The 14,230-nt window shown below is 47.5% G+C and overlaps 1 protein-coding gene across 1 annotated transcript in view; it reads left to right on the top strand.

Moving 5' to 3' along the window:
• Window positions 1–13,916, top strand: part of UBE2V1 (ubiquitin conjugating enzyme E2 V1) — a 49,400-nt gene extending 35,484 nt beyond the window's left edge. The window contains exon 4 of the mRNA XM_088472138.1: window positions 13,153–13,916. Within this exon, the coding sequence (XP_088328264.1) occupies window positions 13,153–13,299 (147 nt within the window). The 3' untranslated portion in view covers window positions 13,300–13,916. The remainder of the gene's footprint in view (window positions 1–13,152) is intronic.
• Window positions 13,917–14,230: the final 314 nt, after the last annotated feature.

The following is a 14,230-nucleotide window of genomic DNA, read 5'->3' as shown; positions in this document are numbered from 1 at the left end:
AAGGATCATTTAAACAAACTGCGCCCATTCTGTGGAAGATGGACAAATCAAGAAAGTCATCTGCCAATAAATATTCTCCAACTGAGAGCAGTATACAGAGCACTGATCAAGGCACAGGACCTGCTCCAGGGCAGGATGGTCCAGATCCAGTCCAAAAATGCGACTACAGTGGTCTACCTTCATCAGGGAGGCACAAGAAGTTATGCAGACATGGAAGAAGTGACAAAGGTTCTGATTTGGGCAGAACGTCATCTTCCGGCCATCTCGGCAATATTCATACCTGGAGTGCTAATTTGGGAAGCAGACTTTTCAAGCTGCCAGGACATACACGCCGGAGAGTGGTCTCTCCATCCGGGAGTGTTTCAGCTGCTGGTAAACAAATGGGGTCTACCAGAGATAGATCTCATAGGATTACGACACAACCGCAAGGTCCTGAAGTACGGGTTCAGAGAGTCATCAGCAGCATTCGTGGATGCACTGGCAGTAAGATGGGACTTCAAGCTGGCCTATCTAGTGCCTCCGATTTCTATACTCCCAAGAGTTCTCAGAAAATTCAAACAGGAAGGCGGAATGGTAATACTGGTGGCTTCGGCTTGCCCCAGACGTCATTTGTTCACCAACTTACAGAATCTGTCCATAGACAGTTCTTATCCTCTTCTTCTATAGCAGGATCTGCTAATGCAGGGTCCCTGCCGACATCCGGACTTACCTTGTCTGGCTTTGATGGCGTGGCTCTTGAATCTTCCATTCTAAGAGCAAAAGGTTTTTCCAGTTCTGTAATTCAAATGATGCTTAGGGCACAGAAGACTGATTCTGCCCGCATCTAGTACAGAGGTTGGCATTCTTTTGGTCAGTGGTGTTCCCATAAGGAATATGATCCTAAGGTGTTCAGGATTTCCAGGATACTGGCTTTTCTGCAAGCAGGGTTAGACAGTGGTCTCTGTCTGGCCCCTTTTTGAGAGTGCAGGTTTCTGCACTGTCAGTCTGGTTTCAGAAGAAGATTGCTTCATTAGCAGATGCTTAGATATTTTTTCCAAGGAGTTCGGCGAGTTCAGCCTCCCTTTGTTCCACCGGTAGCACCGTGGGATTTGTCTTTGGTTCTCAAGGGGTTACAAGCTTCTCCATTAGAACCTATGGACTCTGTATATTTGAAGTGGTTGACAGCAAAGACATTTTTTTATTTTTATTATTGCTGTCACTTCAGCTCGCAGAGTCTCGGATTTGGCAGCGCTCTCTTGTCGCGCTTTTTGATTTTTCACCAGGATAAAGCTGTTCTTTGTACAAGGGAGGGTTACCTTCCTAAGGTAGTGTAATGTTTTCATGTAAATGAAGACATTTTTTGAGCTTTTCAGGCTCCAGACCTTTATGTAGGCGAAGCCTCCCTGGATTTAGTTTGTGCTCTCCATATTTATGTGGAGCGTACGGATTCTGTTTAGAAAATCAGATTCTCTTTTTGTAATATATGGTTTTCACAAATGAGGATGGCCAGCTAATAAGCATACTTTGGCGAGATGGCTACGCATGACTATCTCTCAGGTTTACACACAGGCGGATCTTCCTGTCCCAAGCACGGTGACAGTATATTCTACGCGGTCTGTAGGACCATCATGGGCATTCAGTCGTGGTGCCTCTGCTGAACAATTGTGAAAGGCTGCCACGTGGTCTTCTGTCCGCACTTTTCTTAGGTTTTATGCCTTTGATACATTTGCCTCCCAGGATGTTTCCTTTGGGCAACGTTCTCTCCTGTCTGCTCAGGAGTGTCCCCCACCCTAGGGGAACTGCTTTTGGACATACCCTGTGGATCCATATGGACCCCGAAGAAGAAATATATATAGTTATGGTAGACTTACCTAGATATCTCCTTTTCTTTGAGGTCCATAGGGTCCACGGGGCACCCACTCTTATGCACCTGGCTTCATTGGGTGATTTTCTTTCGGTCACAGAGTCCCTTATCTTCTGTAAGAGTGTTTCTGGTGTGCGATTTGTTCTTCTCCTCTTTCCTTCTCCTGCCTTTAGGCTTTGTTAACTAAACTGAAGTCCTATGGCTGGGGGCGGGGTATATGTGGAGGAGGACCCAGGGCATTCTGGGAGCCAAAGCTTTAACTGTTTGGCTGGTCTTCCAACCGTAATATCCCCATGGTATCCCTGTGGACCCTATTGACCTCAAAGAAAAGGAGTTATCTAGGTAAGTCTACCATAACTCGATATTTCTCAATTCCAAAAATATATGTATTGATAAATGCCGAGGCTACACAAGACCCCATGGCACATCCCTGAAGTTGAATATACCATCGGCTGTCGAATAGGATGTAATTTCTCTTGAGAGTTAACTCCAATCGTTTAAAAAAAAAAAAAAGGTTTAAATCTTGTATATTCAAATATCTCTCTTGGGAAGGGACTAGAGGCTACATGTGTGTATCTATGTAGTAATTTTTTCTTCAGGGTCCATAGGGCTCCACAGGGAGACAGTGGTGTGTAGGGGGGACCTTGGAGGACCGGACACCAACGGCAAAGCTTTTCAATCCCAGGATGCTCCGGTCCTTCCCCCTAAACCCCGCCCACAGCCTGAGGGCAGCTCAGTTTCGTTTTTGTCGGGCAGGAGCTGGGTCATCATTTTTTAACATGCTTATTTTTCTGATTTAATTTTTTATTTCTAGTGTTTAAAACTGAGCAGCAGCAAAAGACTGCCTTGGACGTCTACGCTGCTGCTCCATAAACCCTCCGCGGTGCTGTGACACCAGCCCTCTGCTAGGTACTCCCAGTGGGCCCCTTGAGGGGGACTAGCTAGCAGGCTCCCCGGGCCCCAGACTGCAATCTGGAATTCAGGGGACACAGACCTCCGCTTGCAGGGGCCCGCGTCTTTACGCAGTCTCAGGAGACGTACTGGAGGCGCTGATGTGGACACAGGCGCGCCCACGACTAATATACTGGCGCAGAGGCATTTTTAGAGGCCAGGGAACCTGGTGGTTAACATGGGCACGGGGAGAAGACGCTATCCCTGCAGCCCCTCCCCCAGCTCAGGGCGCCATTCCGCTGCGGTCTAGCCATTCTCTGAGCTGCTCCTTCCTCACCCTCCGTCCCTTCAGATGCGCGGCAGCCATTTTCTCCTGCACAGGTCTCCGGGAACGCTGGTCCCTGTATGTCTCTCCCATGGGCCAGGTTATACAGCGCTATATCCTACCAGCCACTACGGTCTGTGTAGTTGATTGTAGTGCCAATTGCAGATAGTTTTTTTTTTTTCTGCATTTGTATGTGACTTGTGCTAGCGCTGGTCTCTACTTTCTATACTTTCAGCTTATACCTTTCCCTTTATTCTAATTTACCCTGACATACTAAGGTACAGGGGGTTCATTGTACCTCACATCTCCTACATATTTGAGGGCTATTGGATGCTATATAGCGCAGTTGTACACTACACTGTGCCATATTACATACTGCAGGGGTGTTCCCTGCACTGTATCAGACTGTGTAATTTATTATTCAGGAAACCAACATCCCAGCGGTTAATAACCGGCCAGGGGAGACAGTTTCCCTGTTTAAGCGGCTCCTACTTTCAGCTCAGTGCGCCTTTCAACTGCGGTCTGGCTTCCCTGAGCTGCTCTCCTCCACCGGACACGCCCCCTCTGAGGTCTCCGGCCGTTTTCTATGGTGCAGTCGCAGTTTTCCCAGGACAACGCCTGGTCCGGTCCCCCTGCATACCTCTTCCAAGGGTCAGCGTATGTAGCGCTATTTCCTACCAGACACTATCTGTGTAGTTGAGTATTGTGCCGCTTGCAGCGTCTTCCTACATTGTATGTGACTTGTGCTAGCGCTACCTATCTTCTATTTCTATCTGTCAGCTTATGGGTATACCCTTCCTCTCATTCTGCCCTAATACAGGTGACCTCATATATATTTATACAATACAATATTTGTGAGGTCTGTCACATACTGCTGTGTACTGCACTGTGCCATATTTTGGCAACATGTTCCTGCAGCTTACCTAAGCATAAGAATGGACCAGTATATTGCTCCCTGTTAGTATTTATACATACTCGTGGTTGCTTTGTACCCAATACCATATTGTGCATCATTTTACCCTGCAGACAAGGGTAATGAACACATTCCTGTACCCATGTCGCAGGGAGGAGGATGTGGTTCGGGATTGGGTTATGTGTGAGGTGTTATAACCCGCCATGTTCCTTGAACCCCCCGACATCAGTACAGGAGCCACCTTGGCCGACTTTTTTGCAGATGCTGGCCTCCATGTAGACCGCCTGGTAGTCCTGGCTGTCTTTCCTCCTATGGGGGTATCACAGCAGCTAGTCCCTACCTCACAGGGACTACAACTGGTCATGCAGACCCCTCCTGTATCACAGCAGGCGGTCATTCCCCCAGATGGAAAAAACCACAGGGTGGATGTTTTCTCTAACTCAGTACAGAGTCTGGAAACGACCTCTACTGCTCTTCACACCATGTTGCAGAGTGAGAAGCCCGTTAGACCAGATAATCGTCTTGTGTTGTCATCTCAATCCACACAGCTATCAGAGTCTGAGATGTCTTCTGATGACGGAGAGGTGGCTGTTGCCTCTAACCCTGACTCCCCTCGGCAAGAGGCGGAGCCGAAATCAAGGATTAATATTCCTACCTCGGTGCGTGCGGTCAGATCCGTATTGGTTATAGAGGATGACGAGCCAGCCCCTAAATCTAAACACCCCCTGTTTAAACAATTGAAGGTGACTTCGGCAGTTTTCCCTCTGTCAGATCAGTTGGTGGATCACATGGCTGATGCCTGACAATCGCCTAGTAAGAGGTATCAACCTCAAAAACGTTTGACCTATTGTTACCCGTTTCCTGAGGCTCATTGTAAGAAATGGGAATCTCCTCCTGCAGTGGATTCACACGTTACATGGTTGATTAAAAGTGCAACGTTATCTATGCCTTCCATTTCTTCCTTAAAGGATCCTACGGATAGGAAGGTGGAAACTTGCCTAAAGTTTATATACTCTTTCAGGAGCTGTTGCCCGGCTGTCCGTGGCTATCTCCTAGGTAGCTAAGGCTATAGAGAGTTGGGCCGATACACTTGAGGACTCCTTGGAAGTTCCAGAGGATCAAGTGTCACTGGTCGGCCATATTAAGGATGCGGCTGCATATATCGGTGAGGCCGCTCTGCATGCTAGTTTACTGACGTCCAGGGTCTCGGCCATGTCTGCTCGCCTTCCCTGTGGTTACGATGTTGGAGCGCAGATGCCGATTCTAAGAAAGGCCTGGAGACCATGCCCTATAATGGGGAGATTTTGTTTGGTCCAGACTTGGACAAGATTGTTGACACGTTAGCCAAATCAAAATCTGCAATTCTGCCCTCAGCATCTGCTCCTGCAAAGTCTCGAAGCTCCTCCGGTTAGGTCCTTTCGTCCTCAAGGAAAAGCCAAATGGCAGTCCTTTCCTGGGCAGTCCGCTGCCAAGAAAACTGCCAAGCCTACAAAAACAGTCCTGGAGCACAGGACGCCCGGCCTCCAAACAGGAGGCCCACAGAGTGGGACGCCGACTTCTTCAGTTCGCCCAGTGCTGGTGTCAAACCACCAAGGATGCTTGGGTAAGAGAAGTGGTCTCTCAGGGATACGCCCTCTCATTCCTTCGAAGGCCTCCCCACCAGTTTCTCTGCACAGGCCCTCCTTCAGACAAGACTAAGGCCTTGCAGATCCAGAAAGCCATACAGTCCTTGCTGCAAGTAGGGGTAATTGTACCAGTTCCACTATCTCAACGAGGGACTGGTTTTTATTCTACCATTTTTGGTTCAGAAACTGAATGGGTCTCATCGGCCTATACTCAACCTCAAATCTCTGAACAAGTTCCTCAGGGTGCCCAGGTTCAGGATGGAAACCTTATGGTCCCATCATACTGGCTATGGAACTTGCGGATTACATGGCATCACTGGACATTCAGTATGCATACCTACATGTTCCCACAACGTCTTCTCACTAGCGTTATCTGCGGTTTGCTATACTGCAACAACACTTCCAGTTTCGGGCACTGCCCTTTTGGCCTATCCACGCCTTTAAAGGTATTTACCAAAATTATGGCTGTCATGGCAGCCCATCTGCGGAGTCGGGGTATCCGGCTCCTACCATATCTGGACGACCTCCTCTTGTTGAGTTCTCCAGAAGTGATTCACCACCACCTGCAACTGACTGCTTGTCTACAAGTGCACGTGTGGTTGATCATTTGGAAAAAGTCCTCCCTAATTTCCTCACAGAGGATGGTTCATTAGGCAGCCCTTCTGGACTCTCACCAGCAGAAAATCTTTCTGACTCCAGAAAAGATCTCCACGCTGCAGCTGCGAGTACTCAGATGTCTCCGCAGTCGCCGGGTGTCAGTCCATTCGGTGATGCAGGTTCTGGAATTCATGGTGTCCACATTCGACATGGTAGAATATGCTCCGTTCCATTTCAGGCCCCTGGAGGGGCTGATCCTCTCCAAGTGTAACGGATTACCCCAGCGTATCAGGGCTCAGCCGATGGTACTCTCTCCAGAGGTGCGCCTGTCTTTGTGGCTATTGACGTCTCACCTAACCAAGGGTAGCCCCTTTTGGATCCCGGACTGGACACTCCTAACAACGGACGCCAGTCTCCGAGGATGGGGCGCAGTGACCGGTCCACAGTACTTTCAGGGCTGGTGGACAATGGTCGAGGCATCCCTGCCCATCAACATATTGGAACTTCGGGCTGTGTACAAGGCCCTCATGATGGCGAAGCACATTCTTCACGGAAAGCCCGTGCAGGTTCAGTCCGACAACGCCACTACAATGGCTTACATCAACCATCAAGGAGGCACCTGAAGTCTGGCAGCAATGACAGAGGTGTCACGCATTCTGACTTGGGTAGAATCTCCTCTCCCGGTCATTTCGGCAGTGTTCATTCTGGGAGTTCGCAATTGGGAAGCGTACTTCCTCAGCCGTCACGACGTGCATCCAGGGGAATGGTCGCTTCATCCAAGAGATGTTTCAACTCCTAGTGGACAAATGGGGTTTCCCAGAGGTGGACCTCATAGGCTCCCGATACAATCACAAGTTACCAGTGTACGGGTCCAGAACAAGAGATGCTGAAGCAAGCCTGCTGGATGCTTTGTCAGTGAAATGGACCTTCAGGTTTACGTACCTATTTCCTCCAGTCTCCCTGCTTCCTCAGCTTCTTTGGAAGTTCAAGCAAGACTGAGATACTGTCCTGCTCGTGGCTCCAGCTTGGCCCCGAAGTCATTGGTGCTCCGATCTTCAGAGTCTCTCCATCGGCACTCCGTTCCTGCTGCCTCAATGTCCACACCTGTTATCTCAGGGTCCTTGCCTTTACCCGGACCGGAATCGTATGTCTTTGGCAGAGTGGCTCTTAAGACATCCCCTATATGGTCCAAAGGATTCTCTAGCTCGGTCATCAACACGATGCTTAGAGCGCGTAAGTCTGCCCCCGCCAGGATCTACCACAGTGTGGCATACATATTTCCAGTGGTGTTGTACAAGAGATTACGACCCTCAGGTGTTTTGAATTTCCAGAATCCTGGCATTCCTTCAAGCTGGATTGGACTTCTCCCTATGCCTGGCCTCGTTGAAAGTGCATGACTCTGCACTGTCAGTGTGGTTCCAACGTAGAATTGCTCCGCTTCTGGATATCCACACCTTCCTCCAGGGTGTCCGAATTCAACTTCCCTTTGTCCCCCCAGTGGCTCCTTGGGATTTGGCAGTAGTTCTTCGGGCCCTTCAGGGTCCTTCATTTGAACCACTAGATTCTGTGGAACTTAAGTGGTTAACAGCTAAGACTCTCTTTTTTTTTTTTTTTTCCTGGCTATTGTATCTGCCAGGAGGGTGTCAGAATTGGGAGCTCTCTCCTGTCGTCGTCCTTTTCTGATATTTCACCAGGACAGGGCGGTACTTCGTACTCACCCTGAGTTCAGGAATTTCTAGTTCCGGCCTTTCTGTCACCAGACCTCTCGGCAGGTGAGGCCTCATGGAATGTGGTCCGCGCCCTCAGGATTTATGTGGACCGTACCAGTTCTCTTCGGAAATCAGACTCCTTGTTTGTGCTCTATGAATTTCACAAAAAGGGATGGCCAGCCAATAAACAAACATTGGCTAGATGGCTTCGTTTGACTATCTCAGAAGCTTACACGCAGGCAGGCCTGCCTGTTCCGACTTCTGTTTAAGGCTCATTCTACTCTATGGGTCCCTTGTGGGCGGCTCACCATGGCGCCTCGTCTGTTCAGCTTTGTAAGGCGGCCACGTGGTCTTTCTGTCCAGACCTTTCTAAGGTTCTTTGCATTCGGTACCTACGCCTCTCAGGATGCTTCCTTTGGACGCCAGATTCTCCTTTCAGTGCAGGAGCGTCCCCACACTTAAAAGGACTGCTTTGGGACATTCCCAAGGTCTCCCTGTGGAGCCTATGGACCCTGAAGAAGAAAATGAGTTATGGTAAGAACTTACCTTTTGTTAACTCTTTCTTCGAAGTCCATAAGGTCCACAGGGCACCCGCCCTGACGCACCTGGCTTCATATGGGCTATCATACTGGTCACCGGTTTCCCGTCTCCTCTGCGAGTGTGATTCTTGAGTGTTCCAGTCTTCCTTCGCTCTTATCCTCCTCCGGCCTCCTAAGAGCTTTAACTGTGTGGTGCCCGGATTGGTTCCCATCACCTACACGCCAAGGTTTTCCTGTGGACCCTATGGACTTCGAAGAAAGAGAGTTAACAAAGGTAAGTTCTTACCATAACTCTCATTTTTACAAATAGAGGAAGAATCCGCTCCTAAGAAAAAAAACATTTTTTAAACGACAAAATGTAGTTTACCAGTGTTCCCTCAATCTGATCAGTCATCTGATCGCATGAGTGAAGCATGGAATAGGCCCGGTAAAAGGTTTAAAAATTCCAAAACGTTTTAATTTCCTTTTACCCTCTTCCAGCTACTGATTGTGCTAAATGGGTAGTTCCCCCAGCAGTGGATTCTTATGTGGCACGTCTGGTTAAAAACACCACCGTACCCATCCATATTGCAACCTCCTTGATGGAGACTACAGATAGGCGTATAGAAGCTGGTCACAAATCCATATACTCTCTTACAGGAGCTATTACTCGTCCTGCTAGGGCTACAGCATGGGTGGCAAAAGCCATTGAGAGTTAGGCAGAGGCCCTAGAAGAGACATTCCCTGCCCCCCCTCCTGATGCTTCAAGGGAACAACTATCCTACATATCTCACATTAGAGATGCAGCCGCCTCCTTGGTAGAAGCAGCTATGGATTCAGCTCTCCTGGCCTCCAGGGTATCTGCCACTTCGGTAGTGGCTCGCCATATTGTTTGGCACTATTCCTGGAAAGCAGACTCTGGTTCAAAAAGGGCTCTGGAGTCCCTTCCTTATTCTGGAGATATCCTAATTGGTCTAGAATTAGATAAAATTGTGACTACTTTGGCAGCTTCCAAAACTGCGTTCCTGCCCTCTACATATAATACAAAGCCTCGGACATCATCCTTTTGGTCCTTTCGCCCTCAAGGAAAAGCTAAGGGTCAGTCCTTTCCATGGCAAACAGGCCTGGGCTACTAGACGTCCACCTGCCAAGTCTGAAGATAAGCCTACACCCTGACAGGGCGGGCCTCTCCCTGGGTGGGACGCCGATTTCTCCAATTTGCCCAGTTTTGATGTCAAACCACATCAGATGCCTGGGTAAGAGAAGTGGTCTAATTTATCCTTCCTAAGAAGACCCCCAGCAGTTCTTTTGCACAGGGCCTCCATCGGACCCAAGCAAGGCCCTGCTGCTCCAAAAGCCATTCAGTCCTTACTGAATTCAGCAGTAATAATTCCAGTCCCCTCCTCACAACGAGGCAAGGGCTATTATTCTACACTTTTCCTGGTTCAGGAGCCCAACGGTTCTCATCGGCCTATCCTCAACCTCAAATCTCTGTACCAGGTTATCAGGGTGCCCAGATTTCGTATGGAAACCCTCCACTCTATTAGCGTGACAATGGAGCCTGGGGATTTTATGGTGCCTCTGGACATTCAGGAACGCTTACCTACATGTACCTATAGCGCCTTCTCATCAACAATATCTCCGGTTTGCTAACCAACAGCAGCATTACCAATTTCAGGCCCTACCGTTTGGCCTCCCAACGGCCCCTCTGGTCTTTACCAAAATCGTGGCAGTTATGGCGGCTTCCGTTCATCGTCAAGGGATCAGACTACTCCCGTACTTAGATGACCTCTTGCTGTTGGCCAGTTCCCCAGAGATTCTTCACCACCAGCTGCAGGTCACAATTGCTTTCCTACAAACGCAGCTGATCAACTGGAAAAAGTCTTCCCTGACACCTTCACAAAGAATGGTACAGTTAGGAGCCCTCTTGGACTCTCCGGTCAGAGACTCTTTCTAACAGACAAGATCTCCTTATTACAACACCGAGTGCGCAGACTGCTCCGCAGTCGCCGAGTATCAATTCATGCTGCAATGCAGATATTGCATCAATAGTGTCCACCTTCAACGTGGTAGAGTTCGCTCAGTTTCACTCCAGGCCCCTACAAAACCTGATCCTCTCCAGGTGGAGCGGCCTACCCCATCTACTTCGATCCCAGATGATGGGCCTTCCCCCGGAGGTTTGCCTGTCCCTAGCCTGGTGGCTACAGATATTCCAGATAAGGGTTGCCCCTTTTGGATCCCGGATTGGGCTCTCCTCACCACGGACGCAAGCCTCCGAGGGTGGGGCGCAGTGAACGGCCAGCACTCCTTCCAGGGCCACTGGACTCCAGTCGAGGCAAAGTTACCAATCAATGTCTTTGCCAATCCTCGGCTCAGGATATTCTTCAGGGCAGGCCGATACAAGTACAGTCCGACAACGCCACAGCAGTAGCCTATCTCAATCACCAAGGAGACAATCTGAGTCGGGCAGCAATGGCAGAAGTGTCCCACATGCTCACATGGACCGAACACCATCTCCCAGCCATCTCTGCGGTATTCATCCCGGGAATTCTCAATTGGGAAGTCATTTCCTCAGCTGTCATGACGTGCATGCAGGAGAGTGGTCTCTACATCCAGAAGTCTTTCAGCTCCCGGTGGACACATGGGGTCTGCCGGATGTGGATCTCATGGCCTCAAGACACAACAACAAACTTCCAGTATATGGAACCAGGACAAAGGACCCTCACAATGAAATGGACCTTCCATTTGGCTTACCTCTTTCCCCCAATATCCCTGCTTCCTCAAGTTCTTCGCAAATTCAAGCAGGAAGGGGGCACAGTCCTGTTGATAGCTTCGGCTTGGCCCAGATGCCATTGTTACTCCGATCTTCAGAATCTCTCCATAGATGTTCCTCTTCAGCTTCCTCTATGAGCAGACCTGTTGTCTCAGGGTCCATGTCTACATCCGGACCTAGCCCGTCTGTCTTTTAACGGCTTGGCTCTTGAGACATTCCTCCTAACGGCAAAGGGATTTTCCAGCTCTGTGGTCCAGCCCATGCTCAGGGCCCGTAAACCGGCCTCAGCCAGGATTTATCACAGAATATGGCATACATATTTCCAATGGTGAGCTCCAAGAAACTATGACCCCCAAGTTTTTAAGGTGTCTAGAATTCTTGCCTTCCTTCAGGCTGGATTAGAGCTAGGCCTCCGCCTAGCATCTCTTAAAGTGCAGGTCTCTGCTTTATCCATCTGGTTCCAGCATGGACTGGCTCCTCTACCAGATGTTAACACCTTTCAAGGTGTTCTCCATATATAGCTTCCCTATGTCCTTCCTGCGGCTCCATGAGATTTGGCAGTGGTGCTCCAAGCATTTCAAGAACCTCCATTCGAACCCCTGGAATTAGTGGATGTCAAGTGGCGCACTGCGAAGACTGTTTCTTCTGGCTATCGCATCTGCCCGTAGGGTATTGGATTTAGGGGTGCTTTCATGTTGCTCCCCCTTTTTAACCTTTTATTGGGACAGGGTGGTTCTTAGAACACACCCAGGCTTCCTTCCCAAGGTGGTCTCTCGTTTCCACCTAAATTAGGAAATTGTGGTTCCAGCCTTTCAATCACCAGACCTCTTGGCAGGTGAGGCCTCTTTGGATGTGGTCCCTGCTTTAAAGATCTACGTGGACCGTACTACTCCCATCAGAAAGTCGGACTCCCTCTTTGTCCTATATGGATTCCACAAGTATTTTTACATTTTCATAAAATACAGAAACCATGCATATAATACAAAGGAGCTGCAGCCATTTTGGGTCATCAGTTTCAAGTATTATTCATCCTACCCACGAAGGATCCAAATAAGGCAGTCATTGCGCACTTCCAAGGATTACACTAGGCAGTATAGGCAATGCCTGGAAGAGATGGGGAAATAATAGATGAGATCCTAGCAAAATCATCAGAACCATGCATTGTTCATTCTACACAAGAGCTTACCTGGCGAGGCAGCCATGTTGGGCGCACCCTACATCGGTTACAATGTGCAGTAAACAATACATGTTATTATTGGTTGTATGTTGTATTTAGAGGTATGCGAGCCCGGATTTTAGCCTTTTTTTTTCTTTATAAAATATTGAAGTTTACGCTTTACAAATTTACATTCTACCTGACCGATGTTGTATAGGCGTAATGCAGTTAACATCGATGGCATTAAACTATGGGACCAACATCTGAAAAGCTATGCTTTTTGGAGCTTGCTACATAGGGTCAGACTGCAGTACCCATTAAGATTAATGGAGAATTCAGTCTGTAGCGCTAATTAGCCTTTGCAGTCTCCTGCATTTGGCTACTGCTCATTGCCCCAATACTTAAAATTAAACTGCAGTTTCTGCATGATTTAAGTTTAAAAAAGGGGCTTGATACAGATTCCCCAAACCCTTTGTCATGTTTTTTTCTCTGAATCATTTTAACCCTTCATGAATTTTTTTCTTTTTTTTACTAATTCACTCTTGGCAATCTTTACTTGTGTAGAATAGTGGAGGCAGTGCTGCAGTGGAATAGGGTAGGCTCTTGTTTTTCTAATTGTAGTTTATATCAGGGGGCATCTCCGGGTTGGTTGGGGGGGGGGGGGGCATCACTGTTTTATAGGAAGAAATGAAAACCCATGTCACTGAGAGGTCAGGCTTTCTTTATGCCTTGAGAAAAGATGTTGAATTGCAAGTTCTGACCTTTTCTCTTCTACTTTTTATTTATTTTTCCTTTGCTCCAGGTTGATCCCAGAGCCATATCCGTACTAGCAAAATGGCAGAATTCCTATTGCATCAAAGTTGTCCTCCAAGAAATGCGGCGTCTAATGATGTCCAAAGAAAATATGAAACTTCCGCAGCCACCCGAAGGACAATGTTACAGCAATTAAAAAAAAGAAAAAAAAAAAGAAAAAAAAAAATGTTCATGCCCAATTTGAAAGGAATTTAAGCTGTCTTCATTTTCCACAGTAGTAAATTTTCTAGATACATCTTGTAGACCTCAAACGTACTGGAAAGAAAGTCTCCGAGATAAGCCAGTTTATCTTGAAACGCTGTAAATTATACTAATATTTTTTAATTTTGTTTTACCATTTCAAAACAAAATATAAGTTTGTGCTATAACAAGTAATCCTGTCTGCATAGTTGAAGTTCCGGTGTCCAGAAAAGTCTATTTAAATTTATTACTGTCTAAGAGGAGTGTGGCACATTATATGACTGTGAAATCATGTATCACACAATCACATTGCTGCAGTTTTATTTTTTCCTATTTGGTTTTATTTCCTTTGCTTTAGACCTTTTGTTCTGAGCTGTTTGAGTCCAACAAGGGTGATGTTTCTTTTTTTCATTTATTTTTTTTCCTACTCTATTCTTATTTTTTTTATTTTTTTGTGTGTGTCTCCAGTCTTCAGACTGGGTTCCATGGACTACTAATAGGAGCGTGTGCTAATTTGGGTCATCCTTCCCCTATTGTGACGTGTCTAATAAATGCTGGATGTGGCAGATTGCAGGTTGTATTGTGTTTGTGATTTCATTGAATGCTGCTTCCCCCCCCCCCCCCTCCCCCAAGACCAGCTTCAGAGAACGGGTCTTATTTCAATCCTTTCACAGACTACCATTTTAGCCTGTTTTAATGTAATTTTGTCACAGAATGTACGTTCAGGGATTACATGCATTTTCCCGGCTTTTTATTTTATATACCTATATAATATATTCATAAACTTATAGCTTATCATTGAAACTGCTCCTCTGCATGCTGTATGACTAGATCTGAGCTGTCATTGTGTCCTATTAAAGTTTACCTGTCCAATCCGTGCAGTGAAG

Source organism: Taudactylus pleione, unplaced genomic scaffold (genome assembly GCF_031769625.1).
Source record: "Taudactylus pleione unplaced genomic scaffold, aTauple2 ptg000121l, whole genome shotgun sequence".
NCBI lineage: Eukaryota > Metazoa > Chordata > Amphibia > Anura > Myobatrachidae > Taudactylus > Taudactylus pleione.
The sequence above is the reverse complement of the archived record's forward strand: the minus strand, read 5'-3'. Positions and strand labels throughout refer to the sequence as shown.